Genomic DNA, 17,407 nt, shown 5'->3' on the forward strand with positions numbered 1-17,407 from the left:
GTTCCAAATTCTAGTGTGAGTTTTGTAAGATTATTTTTCTAAAAGATGGGGCAAATTTTATTAATCCATTTTCTTTTCGAAATTAGCCGAAGAAACGATAAAATCCATAAAAACATACATGTTCAAGTTCTAATATGGTGTGTTATAAATATTCACAACAAAAGAAAAATTCAAAAGAAAAAATATACTAATACACTCGCATACAAAAAATAAAAAATGCACATAAACAAAATACCAATACACTCAAGTCCTAATTCAATGTAGGAACTCAAATTTTCTAAGTACATATCGGCACCGTTCAGAGTATTTCTATGTGAACAGTTCCGGTAGGATGACACCATATAGCATGAACATACAAGATAACCTAAAAGAAGCAAAACCATATAAAAACATTAAATATTATGAATGGTAAATAATTTACTTGACCAATCTTATTAGATGGTGTTTCAATTCTTTGGAAAAACATCTCCAATCATTATATGGTTAGTTCAAATGATTGAATGATACTGTAATTATTAATCGAATAATACTGTAATTCTACGACAGAGGAAGAAGAGGTAATTGATGTTCATCCTATAATTATTGTTCATAAAATCATCCAAAACAAAAAACAACTAGTCAGATTTAGATATGAAGACTATTTAGATCTGATTGATTCCTTGTATACTTGTAAGTGGTTCCAAACAATTTATTTTAATGCCTGAACATCCACATGTTTAGATGTTTTGTCATAACTGACTTCAATCTTATATACATGTTGAATTCACAATAGTTGACTTCAATCTTATTTTCATGTTGAATTCACAATAGTTAATTAGTAAATACACTTAAACTATTACAACTTAACATATGATCATCAAAAGAAATATTTACAAAGAAATATTTACAATGGTATACACTTCATTTAGATCATATTCCGAAAAAAATCATTTCTGAGAGAGTCTATGTAACAAAACACTCATTTTCAAATAGACTCATCAATCAGATACAAAAGAAAAGAATGAAGATAAATATAGAGCCAATAAGATAAACCCTCACCCTTTACAAATACAAGATACAATCAATTAAATCCCACCTCACATCATTGTCCACGTAACATGTTTGTACCAAAAAAATTAAAAGATGTTTCCTAACAGAAAGTGAGTGATTCTATGAACAACCAAAGCTATAGAATTCTATTATACAAGTAATATAACTAACTCTATTTTTATATTCAAAGGAAGTACTATATAAAGGGATAGTCATATAAAAACAATAAGAGCTCCAAATCTACAGTTTTCTTTATTTCTGACCTTTTATTGGTAAGCAACTATATGACAATCTCTGGAATAGCATTTTACAGATCCTATGATTTGTATTATTTAAAATAATGAAACAATCAGATACTTTTTAACCAACCTAACGAGGCTGAGGAATAAGTGTGTCATTGTCCTCTACATCACTATGAACATCTCCATTGGATGCTTCAGTTAAACCTACAAACCTAGAAGAATAAAAATAATATTAAACATATGAATTATTTGAAATAGGAAAGAAATTGAGAACTGTAATTGTAATATTCCTTCCATAAGCTTCTAAGGCCTACCTACTTTCTGATACTTTCAATGATCGGGACACACCCGGACATTGTGTTTTAAATTAAGCCCCAAACTCAGAAACAAATATTCCTCATATTCTCTATTCTATCTTCCACAATAGGGGTTGAAAAATAGATGATTCATTCTCCTGCAAGATTCAACCAGAACTATTGTAAAGAATCATCCTTTACTCTTTTTCAATGCTAGGACAAAAGGATATTACATAATTCTAGGCCTTGTTTGATGAAAGGTTATTTGAAAATAATACAAATATTTCCTACCATGAATTAATTCATTCAAATAATCAACCAAATACTTTATTTTTATAATATTTTAAACATTTAACCCAAATGACATAAGTTAAGAAGGTTTGAAAGAAAACCTCATAATCACCTCCGGAAATAGGGTCTTCCCCATTCGTATCTTCATTCTCGAAACCCCATGTTGCAAAATCTTCAATTCCAGTATCATCCAACTCAGCATTATCATTGATGTTGTAAGTTTCATGAAATTCTTCATTTATACTATCAAATGAAGTAGACATAATTGGTGACCTTTGACTACTTTCATAAAATATATTCACTATGTGCTTGAGTGAGGGAGAAATCTCCTACGACATGCCTATGGAATTCACCATCCTGTCAATGCAATCTATATGGATCATAACAAGAAAATTTTCACAAAGAGATGTAAGAGTAAAGGATAACAACACACTGTAATTATTAGCATACCAATATCCAGTCAATTTTGTCCTTTATACTAAACAACTTATATTTATTTTATATTTCATTTCAGGTCCTATAAAATGAGAATAGATCCCTAGGTTATAGGAAATAAATGAATAGTGTGGAAATCTATACTCTCCTCCCTACAAAGTTCCCTTTTATATTTCCCATTGAAACAAAGTCATAATCACCATGAAATCAAAACCAACATACCTTTGGCGAAAGAAAGATCAATACTATCAAATTTTTTCACATGGAGGGACTCAAATGACGATTCAAGTGTTGATGAAGGCGATACCTGCAAATGCATTCACCCTTAGTTTTGAAATCATCATTTTGTAAAACAATTATTATTACTGAATACTAACCTTCTAGTCTGACTCTTTCTTAAATTATTGCAGAATAAGATTAGGAGAAGTTATCGGAGAAAACTTACACCCACATGGATAAATGATTGTATCGTTAACTAATGTGGGCATTTTAAAACTATTCGTTCAAAATATAATCCTTCTGTTAAACAATCTACCTTGATATAAACCCTGATAACATTATATGGAAATACATAATCTACTAATGGTGCGACAACAACTGTCCATCTGATCCAACAAACACAAGTTATATTTATCCATCGGTTAAAAACTAACTTTTTTAACAATACTATGTAACCCAGTTATGTTATAGGCCTTTTCATTGATATAATATAAGCACCAGTGGTAGAATAGTTTCCAAACATTCCATTCACTTTGGTGACTAGTACTCGTTTTCTGTACCCTGTATAAAACTGATTTTATAAGTTTATACATATCAAACAAAAAAATACTCAATAAAGACAAGAAAGTACATTGACAGGTGATAGAAAATTAAAGGAATCCAATTAGGAACAACCAAAGAAGACTTGATCGGGCATAACGATTGGGGAATTCATAACACCCTTCCTAATAAAACCTATATTAAATGTCACCATAAACAGGTAAAATTACAAGGAATTCATCCACCTTTTCCTTTCTTGTGATGATTCTCAATACCACTATACCAGCATATACCAAATTCTTATATATCCAAATTCTTCAAACATGTGCATACAACAAAGAATAAATCATTTCTTGTAGAGACGAACAATGTTAAGAGATCCTCAAAAAAGATATGTATTCTTAGACGCTAATCTAATATCAGGACTTTTGTTTGCTGTCTGATTATAAACAACTTTTGTCTCAGTTGACAGATACACTATTTTGTACGATTTATAAGCAGATGTAGAATCCAAACACACAATAATGGACATTGTTTCAGCCCTAATTTGTTGGGATTCAAATTAGTTCAAGTTGTATCCCTGTAGCTAAATCAGAATTATGTAACCACTTTCATCATCACACTATAATGTAGGCACGCATATTATTACACAAACAAATAAAGGGAAAACATATTATGACTTGGGAAATTAAAGGTTGCGAGCTAATCATCTGGATTTTATACAAACTATATACATGTGAGTGCGTTTGTAAGTTGTAATTTGTATGGAGAGTACAACGGCTCACTCATAAAGATGGTTCAACTAAATAAGTCAAATATATACTCTAATTCATCCTTAAAACAAAGAAGTATAACCATTTCTCACTCATAAAGATGGTTTAATCATCTAGTGCAGCGATAACAACCTAGCATCAAAATCCAACTGAAAATAACTGAGAAATCCAAAACACTACAACAAGGGGAAAATCTATGATCTAGACATGAAAAATAAAACCAGTGACCTAAATAAATCGCATATAAACCTCCTTGCATTCTTAAAATATATAAGTATAACCATTTATCACTCAAAAGACTTCCAAGACCCGAAGATGAAGGAAAACCCTAATGGTCGGAGAAGAATGTTACTAACCTCGTGGGTACAACAATCTGGCTGCGGAGAGTCAAGGGATGATAGTGCAGATGAAGGCAAGCCCTAATGGTTGAAGAAGAATGTAACTAACCTCGTGCGCACGACAATCTAGCTACAGAGAGTAAAATTTTAAAATAGTGAAATAAAATATTTATAAAGTTTAAAAATAAAACATAAAAAATATTAAATTTATAATAGTTAAATTTTAAGGTTTTTAACAAAGTTTGTATATATAAAAAAATAAAGGTGGTTGTAAAGTATAAAGTTTGCCAAAAGTTTTTACTTTTTTAATTTTTACCCACGAGTCACGACTTAATAAGCGTTGGCATATAAAGGTGGCTGAAAGTGTGTTTTGTTGTAGTGCATTTTCGAGAAAATAAACAATGGTCTATAAATATAATAGAATTATTTTATTATTACTTACGGATAATAGTGGAATCAATAGCGCAGAGTCAAAAGAGAATTATAACCAATTAAACATACTTTATGAGCAATGCTTTCATGCGTTGCTAACGATTTAATAATTATCTTTGTAGTTCAAGAATATTTCAGTTTATGTTCGAAGTGTCTATCTAAGTGAATAAATGGACTTTTTCATCTTTTGACAAAGACTTGTGACATCTTTTATGTCAATGACACTACTTCGTTTTGTTTTATCTAATCACTTTTTTTTTTGTCAAAGATGCTTTTCTATTCGAAATATATATTCCAAAAAATGGTTTCTTAATTACAATATTGATTTAGGACCCTCAATTATCTTTTCTATAATCACTTTTAATACCTGTTCTGGAAAGATAGGACAATTATGTTATTATTAAACTTGTTGAAGAGATTAAATATAACCAAGTTATATTTATTTTAATGAGAGGTTGAATTGAACTCCGAATTGAATCAGTTTCTCGTCAACAAAGAGCACAATGCAAATAGTTTATGCAACTTCAACATCGGTTGGTAAACCTGATTTAAAAAAAATCTATTAGATCGTGTTCTTTCTCTGCTTGTTTTTTATTTTTGAACCGTTGTGGGACTTCTTTACATTCTTTCACAATTATTAATTATTAACCTCTCTTTTGTCATAAAATAAATTAATGAAAATTATAATAATATTATATATTTAAATTTAACTTATTGTAAAACTAATAATGTTTTACCAATATTTAATTTTTTTTTCAAGTATCTTATATAAGAGTTATAATATGATTAAATTGAGTTATACAAAGACCTTACTTTGCTGGTCTAGGATATGATTAAATTAAGTTATAAAATATATATTTGTAAACACAACTATAATCTTATCAAATCAAGTTTTGGAATATTTATATATTTTTTTAATTTAGCAGAGTTTAAATTTTAAATTTTTCTTATTGACGAAAATTTAATTCATATTATTTATTAATGTATTGTTTGAATTATACTTTATTTTATTTTATTTTTGAAATAAATAAAAGTATTTCACTCTTTATTTGGCATACTTCCTTTGAATTGTAATCCTTCAAAATTATTTTCGTTTAGATGCGCAGATTAATTTTTTACATCATAGTTAATTGTGTTCAAAATAAAATTCTTACATCCAAATTATTCTATGCATGACAAGGGACCTTATCTTCTCTTGCCCCGTTCTTGAGAAGTCATTTAGTTAGAAGAGCGAATAAAAAAGGGACAAAATCCCTACTAACTAGAAGACAAAACATGTCTAGCTCCAATAAAAAGAGTTTTATTTTTAACATTTGATTTTCACTAAAAACGCTTTAACTTGGATTGAAGTTATTACTATGATGGTGGTTAAAACTTGTACTTTCAAACAAGGTATATGACTCGTATTTGATATTTAATAAACTTATGTTATAGTCATTATGACGAATGTTACTTAGATTAACAGAGGCATCGACACCTTCAAGGGAGTGTCTATGTACAGCCCGGGTAACTCAAAACAGTTTGTATGCGAATGGAAATAACGACGGGGAGAAATATCGTCGCTATTGATTTCTCTGGTCGATGAAGGGACCTAACGACCGTAAACTACGTATATTTTTTTTTCATATTATTATCATTCTAGCCGGGTAAATTTTATGGAAATAACTTAGCCCGACTAGATTTTAAATCCTAGCTTTGCCCTTGGACACATTATCAACATGACATAATGGGTAGCTCTCCATTCTTTTTCTCCCATAAAATCAATATTTCCTAAAAAAAAAAACCCTATAAATCGAGGGCATACTTTGAAAGACCCTCATTCTCTATATAGAACACATGCGATCCTCGAAAAACACTCTAGCAGTCGATCACAAAAAATAGCAAAAAATAGCAGTTGTCCATTCATTTTCTAAAATTGATCCCACATCGCTCCTCTAACTTAAGAATGAAGTATTTTAAAGAATGAGAGAGATGGTTAAGTCCCTTCGGGGACATTTGATAAAATTTGAACGATACAGAGAAGATTAGCATGGCCCATGCGCAAGAATGACACACACAAATCGAGAAATGATCCAAATTTTTTTTATCCTTTTTCCTCTCCGAAGCGTACGCCGGCGACCGGAGGGAAAATAGTGTAGTTTTTTGTTGTGTACTTTACAGGTTTGCACACAATGACATTTGTTGATTTTTTTCTCAAACTAACTAACTTATTAAGATGAAAAATAAAAGTAATGTTGTGGTTCCTAGTTAGTAGGGTCTTTGTCCCTTTTTCATTCGTTCCTCTAACTAAATGATTGAGTCTTCTCAAGAACGGGGGCAAGAGAAGATAAGGTCCCTTGTCATGCATAGAACAATTAGAATGTAAGAATTTATTTTGAAGAGAATTAACAATGGTGTAAAAAATTAATCTGCACATCTAAACGAAAATAATTTTGAAGGATTACAAGGGAGTATGTTGTCGGATAAAGAGTGAAATAGTTTTATTTATTAAAAAATTTTTGAAGTATAATTCAAATAATACATTAATAAATATTATGAATTAAATTTTCGTAGATAAGAAAAATTCAAAGTTTAAACTCAATTGTAGGGTGCTTCCGATTAGAGGACCCAACAAAAATAGGCGTATGCCACATATTGCAAAGAATGTAAAGAAGTCCCACATCGGTTCAAAAACAAAAAATAAGCATAGAAAGAACACGATCTAATAGATTTTTTTTAAAGCACGTTTACCTACCGTTGTTGAAGTTGCATAAACTATTTGTGTTGTGCTCTTTGTTGACGAGAAACTGATTCAATTCGTAGTTCGTATCAACCTCTCAATAAAAAAGATATAACTTGGTTCTATTTCATCTCTTCAACAAGTTTAGTAATAACATAATTGTCCTATCGTTCCGGAACAGGCATTAAAAGTGATTATAGAAAAGAGAATTGAGGGTCCTAAATCAATATTGTAATTAAGAAACCATTTTTTGGAATATATATTTCGAATAGAAAAGTAACTTTGAAAAAAAAAGTGATTAGATAAAACGAAACGAAGTAGTGTCATTGACATAACATATGTCACAAGTCTTTGTCAAAAGATGAATAAGTCCATTTATTAGCTTAGATAGACACTTCGAATATAAACTGAAATATTCTGGAACTACAAAGATAATTATTAAATCGTTAGCACCGCCTAAAAGGATTGCTCATAAAGTATGTTTAATTGGTTATAATTTTCTTTTGACTATGCGCTATTGATTTCACTATTATCCGTGAGTAATAATAGAATAATTCTATTATATTTATAGACCATTTTTTATTTTCTCGAAATACACTACAACAAAACACACTTTCAACCACCTTTATATGCCAACGCTTATTAAGCGTGGGTAAAAATTAAAAAAATAAAACTTTTGGCAACCTTTATACTTTACAACCACCTTTATTTTTTTTTTATATACAAACTTTGTTAAAATCCTTAAAACTTAAGTATTATAAATTTAATATTTTTTATGTTTTATTTTTAAACTTTATAAATATTTTATTTCACTATATTAAAATTTTAAAATAAAATTTGACTTAAAATTTTATTTACACTAAAATTTAATTCATAAATTTTAAAATTTTATAACATTATTAATTTTTTTTATTAACATCTGTCTTTTATTTAAGTATTTAAAATTAATTAAATTAAAAGTAAAAAATAAAATAAACCAAAAATAAATAAATTAAATATTATATTATATTTAATAATAAAATTTTAAATTATATATATTTTAAAACTAGAATCAGTTTTTAATTATCAAGTCTAACACATTTTCTTTCTACGCTGACCAATTCTTTCTAACCTAAAAAATCTTTCTGCCTGTGTTAATCAGACTATCATCCTTCTACTCTCTACAGCCATATTTCTGTGCTATCATCCTTCTACTCTCTGCAGCCAGATTTTCGTGCGCACGAGGTTAGTTACATTCTTCTTCAACCATTAGGGCTTGCCTTCATCTGCACTATCATCCCTTGACTCTCCGCAGCCAGATTGTCGCACCCACGAGGTTAGTTACATTCTTCTTCAACCATTAGGGTTTGCCTTCATCTTCACTATCATCCCTTGACTCTCCGCAGCCAGATTGTCGCACCCACGAGGTTAGTTACATTCTTCTCCGACCATTAGGGTTTTCCTTCATCTGCGGGTCTTGAATGTCTTTTGAGTGATAAATGGTTCTACTTATCTGTTTTAAGGATGCAACGAGGTTTATATGCAATTTATTTAGGTCACTGGTTTTATTTTTCATGTCTGGCTCATAGATTTTCCCCTTGTTGTAGTGTTTTAGATTTCTCAGTTATTTTTAGTTGAATTTTGATGCTAGGTTGTTATCGCTGCACTATATGATTAAACCATCTTTATGAGTGAGAAATGGTTATACTTTTTTGTTTTAAGGATGAATTAGAGTATACATTCAACTTATTTAGTTGAACCATCTTTATGAGTGAGGTGTTGTACTCTCCATACAAATTACAACTTAAAAGCGCACTCACATGTATATAGTTTGTATAAAATCCAGATGATTAGCTCGCAACCTTTAATTTCCCAAGTCATAATATGTTTTCCCTTGATTTTTTTGTTTGTGTAATAATATTCGTGCCTGCATAAAAGTGTGATGATGAAAGTAGTCACATAATTCTGATTTAGCTACATGGATACAACTTGAACTAATTTGAATCCCAACAAATTAGTGCTGAAGCAATGTCCATTATCGTGTGTTTGGATTCTGCATTTGCCTTATAAATCATACAAAATAGTATATCTGTCTTTCAATTAAACTGAGACAGAGGTTGTTTATAATCAGACAGCAAACAAAAGAAGTCATGGTATTAGATTAGCGTCTAAGAATACATATCTTTTTCGAGGATCTCCTAACATTGTTCGCTCTACAAGAAATGATTTATTTTTTGTTGTATGCACATGTTTGACGAATTTGGATATATATGAATTTGGTATTTGCTGGTATAGTGGTATTGAGAATCATCTCAAGAAAGGAAGAGGTGGATGAATTCCTTGTAATTTTACCTGTTTATGGTGACATTTAATATAGGTTTTATTAGGAAGGATGTTATGAATTCCCCAATTGTTATGCCCGATCAAGGCTTCTTTGGTTGTTCCTAATTGGATTCCTTTAATTTTCTATCACCTGTCAATGTACTTTCTTGTCTTTATTGAGTATTTTTTTTGTTTGATATGTATAAACTTATAAAATCAGTTTTATACAGGGTACAGAAAATGAGTATTAGTCACTAAAGTGAATGGAATGTTTGGAAACTATTCTACCACTGGTGCTTATATTATATCAATGGAAAGGCCTATAACATAACTGGGGTTACATAGTATTGTTAAAAAAGTTAGTTTTTAACCAATGGATAAATATAACTTGTGTCTATTGGATCAGATGGACAGTTGTTGTCGCACCATTAGTAGATTATGTTTTTTCATTATGCTTATATTATATTAATGGAAATGCCTATAACATAACTGGGGTTACATAGTATTGTTAAAAAAGTTAGTTTTTAACCAATGGATAAATATAACTTGTGTCTGTTGGATCAGATGAACAGTTGTTGTCGCACCATTAGTAGATTATGTTTTTCCATATAATGTTATCAGGGTTTATATCAAGGTAGATTGTTTAACAGAAGGATTATATTTTGAACGAATAGTTTTAAAATGCCCACATTAGTTAACGATACAATCATTTATCCATGTGGCTGTAGGTTTTCTCCAATAACTTCTCCTAATCTTATTCTCCAATAATTCTAAGAAAGAGTCAGACTAGAAGGTTAGTATTCAGTAATAATAATTGTTTTACAAAATGATGATTTCAAAACTAAGGGTGAATGCATTTGCAGGTATCGCCTTCATCAACACTTGAATTGTCATTTGAGTCCCTCAATGTGAAGAAATTTGATAGTATTGATCATTATTTCGCCAAAGGTATATTGGTTTTGATTTCATGGTGATTATGACTTTGTTTCAATAAGAAATATAAAAGGGAACTTTGTAAGGAGGAGAGTATCCACACTATTCATTTCTTTCCTATAACCTAGAGATCTATTCTCATTTTATAGGACCTGAAATGAAATATAAAATAAATATAAGTTGTTTAGTATAAAGGACAAACTTGACTGGATATTGGTTTTCTAACAATTACAGTGTGTTGTTATCCTTTACTCTTACATCTCTTTGTGAAAATTTTCTTGTTATGATCCATATAGATTGCATTGACAGGATGGTGAATTCCATAGGCATGTCGGAGGAGATTTCTCCCTCACTCAAGCACATAGTGAATCTATTTGATGAAAGTAGTCAAAGGTCACCCATTATGTTTACTTCAGTTGATAGTGTAAATGAAGAATTTCATGAAACTTACAACATTAATGATATTGCTGAGTTGGATGATACTGGAATTGAAGATTTTGCAACATGGGGTTTTGAGAATGAAGATTCGAATGGGGAAGACCCTATTTCCGGAGGTGATTATAAGGATGTCTTTCAAACCTTCTTAACTTATGTCATTTGGGTTAAATGTTTAAAATATTATAAAAATAAAGTATTTGGTTGATTATTTGAATGAATTAATTCATGGTGGGAAATATTTGTATTATTTCCAAATAACCTTTCATCAAACATGGCCCAGAATTATGTAATATCCTTTTCTCCTAGCATTGAAAAAGAGTAAAGGATGATTCTTTACAATAGTTCTGGTTGAATTTTGCAGGAGAATGAATCATCTATTTTTCAACCCTTATTGTGGAAGATAGAATAGAGAATGTGAGGAATATTTGTTTCTGAGTTTGAGACTTAATTTAAAACACAATGTCCGGGCGGGTCCTGATCATAGGAAGTATCAAAAGGTAGGTAGGCCTTAGAAGCTTATGGAAGGAATATTACAATTATCGTTCTCAATTTCGCTCCTAAGATAAATTCTAAGGCATCCTCCCCGTGTTGTTTTTTCTCTGCTCAGTACATGATAAAAGATGTTCACTTCTTCAACCACATCAATGTTTGATGTCCTAAAATTTTCACAAGATTTCGTAAAGCCAGATTCTATCCAATTCACCGACCCAAACTCTGAAACAGTTTTAGAGTTCATGTAACTGATTGCAATTTTAAAAGGTGTAACTGAATTCACTTGACGAATCAGACAGTACAGCCGTAGCATACCATCTTCTTCGTCGTAAATTGCCCATATCTGCTTTGCCTTGAAGCATTCCTCAGACTTTTCATTGTCAAAGTTGTGAAAATCAGAGTCAGGAACCATCATGTCGCATTAATATCCTCCTCCTCACCACTGATTGAAGCTCCACTGTGCCAGAAATTGTGGCAGTACTAAGCTAGTTAGAAACCACCACCTCTCCTTCTCCTCCTTCTCCTCCTTCTTCTCCTTCTCGGTTCGTTCACTGAGCATGGACAATATATTCCATGCTTCCGATAGAAGCTTAAATGCCCTATCTGCCCCAACAGTTTTGTTGCAATAAGAGTTAAGTACACAACACATCTCCTTATACTGTTTGATGAGCCTAGCCTTAACGGCAGATGGTTTTAGACCAAAAATTGCATAGAAATCAATTTCCCCTTTGAATTTTGTCTTAGATGCAACATACACATCAAATGTAGTTTTCATTTCTTTTGTACCCTCCAAGCTTGGACAAAGAATTTGAGCTCTCAAAGCATAGCTACTTGCGCCATTATAGTCTTTCTCAACAAATCTTTTCGACCACCATTGTAGCCTCTTCCTCTATCACCCTGATAGCCACCTCTTCCTTAATTTCCTTAATTTCTGTAGGAGTCCCCTCTTCCGCCATAGGTGCCACCTCTACCTCCCTAGCAGCCTCCTCTTCCGCCATAGGTGCCACCTCTACCTCCAAGTGATTTCAGTCTCACCGTTTAAAGTTGCAATCAGTTACATGAACTCCAAAACTGATGCGGAGTTCGGATCAGTGAATTGGATAGAATCTGGCATTACGAAATCTTGTGGAAATTTTAGGACAACAAACATTGATGTGGTTGAAGAAGTGGACATCTTTTCTCATGTACTGTGCAGAGAAAAAATAAAACGGGGAGGATGCCTTAGAATATATCCTAGGGGCGGAGATATATGGGCCATATATAAGAACTGGTCATCGGAATGGAACAGGGAGACCCCCTCTGAAGTTAGGCATCAATATGAGATGGTGGAAGTTATGATGGATTATGATGAAGAAGATGGAGTGCATGAGTCCACAGGTGAAAGTAGATGGTTACAGGACTGTGTATGGGAGGAACCTAGATAAGGGTTCCATTTGTTGGGTTTTGAAGAAGGAAATGTTGAGATTCTCACATCGTGTTCCTTCTTGGCGAATTAGAGGTGGAGAAAGGACTGATGATCTGCCAGAATGCTGTTGGGATCTGGATCCTTCAACAGCAGCAAGAACAAGAAGAAGCTGAAGCTGGGAAACATAAAGTGATATCTTAACTTACATTCCATCCCCCAATTGAAAAGATTATGAACTGTTTGTTGTTTCTTATGATTGTTTGTTCCTGACTGTGTACTTGAGTGATTACAAATGGATGGCCAAAACTATTATAGGTTGTTTCATTGTTGTTGATGATGTTTTTGATTTTGACATGTGAGAATTATTCTACATGTCAAATTAAAGTTGAACAGTGGGTTAATTTCTTGTTTAATATTAATTAATTTATTTTTTCTAACAAAAATTGTATTAACATTTATGTTGGTAAAAATATTTCTTAAAAATATTTAAAATTATTATTTCAACATGATTTCATTAATTTATAAATTAATTTTTCATTTTATATTTTATTGATTTAATTAACCATATATTCTACAACATTTTTACAATAGTTTCATATATCTTAATAATAAATATAGTAATTTCAAATGTATATATTTTATAATACATAACAATTATATATTTTAAATATTCACAATTAATTTACAAACTTCTCTTGCAAGACCATTTGCAATTAATAGGTATTTTTTTTAAATAATTTATACATTTAATTTACTTGCTATATATTTTGTCATATATATAAAATTTATATCTTAAATTTTAACAATAATTTTAGCCATTTAATAACATGATTTGCAATAACTTTACAATGTATATTTAAGTTTTTTTTTTCAATTAGTTTATTAATAGTATTTGTTAGTAATAGAAAATATGTATTTTTAAATTTAGATTAATGGATGGTTTCTCGGGATATAATCAGGTCCTGATGGCACCTGAAAACAAGGAGAAAACTACTTTCATCATAGAGGTCGGTGTCTTTTGCAATCAAGTGATGCCCTTTGGACTGAAGAACAATGGAGCTACGTATCAGAAAGCAACCATAATTCACAACTATTCTCCACGACATAATCCACAAGAAAGTCAAGGTCTACATTGATGATATCATTGTCAAATCCAAGAATCGAGCTGAACATATCACGAACTTGGAGAAATTCCTTTAGAGGATTTGGAAATACCATCTCTGTGTTAAATCAAATGAAGTGCACCTTCGGTGTCACTACTGGTAAGATGATAATATTTCTGATTACTCAAAGAGGAACAGAAGTCGACTCTAGCAAAATTGCGGCCTTCACAGCCATGACATCACCCCAAAATGAGCGAGAGGTTCGAAGATTTTTGGACAAAATTCAATATATTAGTCGCTACATTAGTAATCTCACTTACACTTGCGATCATCTCTTCAAGCATCTTAAGAAGGGTCAAAAGTTGTCTGGAGTGATACTCATTAACATGTCCTCGAGAAGGTGAAGGCATATTTGCAATCCCTTCCTATCCTCATGTCTTTAAGGCCAGGAGTTTCTTTGATTCTTCACTTCACTATCACTAAGTCATCTATGGGGAGCATTCTAGTCTAGGAGAATGAAATCAAAGAAGAGGTGGCAATCTACTACATCAGCAAAATGATGACTGATTATGAGTTAAATGACTCTTCTGTGGAGAAGGTCTATTGGGCACTAGCCTAGGTAACGAAGAGGTTGCGCCATTCATCAGCAAAATGATGACCACCGATTATGAGTTAAATTACTCTTTTGTGGAGAAGGTTTGTTGGGCACTAGCCTGGGTAGAGAAGAGGTTGCACCATTATATACAAGCTCACCCAATCAAGCTAGTGTCAAAACTTGATCTCATTCGTTTCTTGTTTCAAAGAATCCCAACACTATATTAGAAAGCTGAAGATCAAATGAGATCTCATTTGAAAACTAAAGAAATATATACTTCAATTATAAAATATAAATTCATTCATATTTTCATTTTCTATCTATCCAGTCAAATTTAATTTGACATGTAAAATAATTCTCACATGTCAAAATTAAAAACACCAGCAACAATAAAGAAACAACAGTTTTCAGATAAAGAAACAACCAACCTATAAAGTTTTGGCCATCCATCTATAAATCTCTCAAGTACACAATAAGGAAAAATCATAAGAAAAAAAAAACAGTTTATAATCTACTATTGGGGGGTGGGGTGTAAGTTATGATATCACTTTAAGTTTCCAGCTTCAGCTTTCTTCTTCTTCGTAGATCGCCCATATCTGCTTCTCCTTAAAACATTGCTCAGACCTATCATTGTCAAAATTGTGAAAATCAGAGTTAGGAATCGTCTTGTGCACTGATGCCCTCCTCCTCACCACTGATTGAAGCCCAGCTGTGCTGAAATTGTGAAAATCAGAGTTAGGAATCGTCTTGTGTACTAGGTTTGTTAGACACCACCACCTCTCCTCCTGATGATTCTGCTGCTGCTGCTTTCTGAGGTAAATTTGCTAGGTTTTCTTCAGTGCAGGTACTTCAGCGTCAGCTTTCCTTATCTCTGGCAACTTCTTTCTTAATTCAGACAATGCCCTATTAATTAATAACTTTTCTGAGTCAAAAATTGACACTGATGGTCCCATATCTGATAGATTATTTGAAGGCGTTTCTACGCCTGTGTCATCCAGACTCTTTCTCCTTGAGGGCTTGCCCAGTTTGGAAGGCTCGTGAAGAGATCTCGTGCTTTTATTTCCATTCCCTAAAGGGTGTGCCTCGGGAGGGATGGTTATATTTGTATCAACAACCTCCACCGAAGATTCAGAATACGATTTCTGCTTAGATTTAGATACAACGACTCCATTTGTGCATGGTTGGGATATTTGTAATAGTCCCAAGTTGATCTGCATAACCGTTTTCAGGAGCAGGAAAATGTTGACAATCACGAAAAGGATACGAGCCATCTGGAGGTCCTATCCCTTCGTTAATTGCCATGAAAACACCACGACAATTCTTGCAGGATAGTTTTTTGTTCACGTACTTCAGGAGATAGGAGATACTCATACTGAACGTTACAAGCGGTGCATTTTGTCCATAAGGAATCACCCCTTTCATAGATAAAAAGAATTGTCATCAACAAAGCAAATATTTAGAATAATTTCATTAAAATAAAGAAATTATTTAGAATAAGGCCTTGTATGTTTATGGGTTATTTGGTTAACCAATTGACATGGTCACTCGGGGTACCCTAGGCCGACCTTGTTTGGGAGTATCGGTAAGAAAATATATGATAAATGAAAGACAACAAAAAAAAGATAGACCAAAATAGGTTAAAATCCTTTGACCTTGTATCACAAAAGGTCTCATTGTGATTAACCAAACAAAGAATTATAATAAGACTTAGAATAATTGTCATTATCAAAACAAAGATTTGCTTGGCAAAACTGAGAATGCAAATGCACATACCTAGTATTTCTCCTGATATCGTATGAGGTTCGATCACTTAGGTTGGACAATGTATTCCATGCTTACGAGAGAATAAATGCCCCATCTGCCCCCAACAGTTTTGTTGCAATAAGGGTTGATCAGACGATACATCTCCATAAACTGTCTGATGAGCCTAGCCATACCGGAAGATGGTTTTAGACCAAAAATTGCATAGAAATCAGTTTCCCTTTTTTGGTATAAAACCGGAGATGTATCGTCTGCTTCTTTGTGTTCAATGCTTGGCTTATTAATTTCCTTTAATCACCAACTCCCCTCTTATAATAATATTGAATCCCTGTTTTCACTTCATCTAACAATGTGGGACAACACACTTTTTTGTCATTATTGAGGCTAATGGTTTTTCTTCTTCTTTTATTTAAAGAATAGAATAATTCAATAATATTTTCAAGAATTTGATACTTTTAAGTATATAATTTTATCAAATGTTAATAACAAACTATTAAAATGATTTATTAGTATAGCTCCAATAAAAAGAGTTTTATTTTAAACATTTGATTTTCACTAAGAACTATTTAAATTGGATTGAAGTTATTACTATGAGAGTGGTTATAACTCGTACTTTCAAACAAGGTATATAACTCGTATTTGATATTTAATAAACTTATGTTATAGTCATTATGACGAATGTTACTTATATTAACAGAGGCATCGACATCTTCAAGGGAGGGTCTATGTACAGCCCCGGGTAACTCAAAATAGTTTGCATGCGAATGGCAATAACGACGGGGAGAAATACCACCGATATTGAGTTATTCGGTTGATGAAGGGACCTAACGACCGTAAACTGTGTATATTTTTTTTCATATTATTATCATTCTAGTCGGGTAGGTTTTATAGAAATAACTTAGTGATAGTGAAGTGAAGAGTTAAAGAAACTCCTGGCCTCAAAGACATGAGGATAGGAAGGGATTGCAAATATGCCTCACCTTCTCGAGGACATGTTAATGAGTATCACTCCAGACAACTTTTGACCCTTCTTAAGATGCTTGAAGAGATGATCGCAAGTGTAAG

General features: G+C 32.0%; 1 protein-coding gene and 1 non-coding gene across 2 annotated transcripts; both read left to right on the forward strand.

The window, feature by feature from the left end:
* The first annotated feature begins 6,574 nt into the window (after positions 1-6,574).
* LOC124923014 lies at positions 6,575-6,677 on the forward strand. Its single transcript, XR_007098055.1, has one exon. It is a non-coding gene; the product is annotated as a U6 spliceosomal RNA (small nuclear RNA).
* A 5,859-nt stretch (positions 6,678-12,536) lies between these two features.
* On the forward strand, positions 12,537-13,084 carry LOC124929904. The gene is made up of 2 exons (XM_047470316.1): positions 12,537-12,855; positions 12,975-13,084. Exons 1-2 carry the CDS (start codon positions 12,537-12,539, stop codon positions 13,082-13,084), a joined length of 429 nt encoding a protein of 142 aa, XP_047326272.1.
* Positions 13,085-17,407: the final 4,323 nt, after the last annotated feature.

The sequence above is a fragment of the Impatiens glandulifera genome, chromosome 1, assembly GCF_907164915.1.
Source record: "Impatiens glandulifera chromosome 1, dImpGla2.1, whole genome shotgun sequence".
Taxonomy (NCBI): Eukaryota; Viridiplantae; Streptophyta; class Magnoliopsida; order Ericales; family Balsaminaceae; genus Impatiens; species Impatiens glandulifera.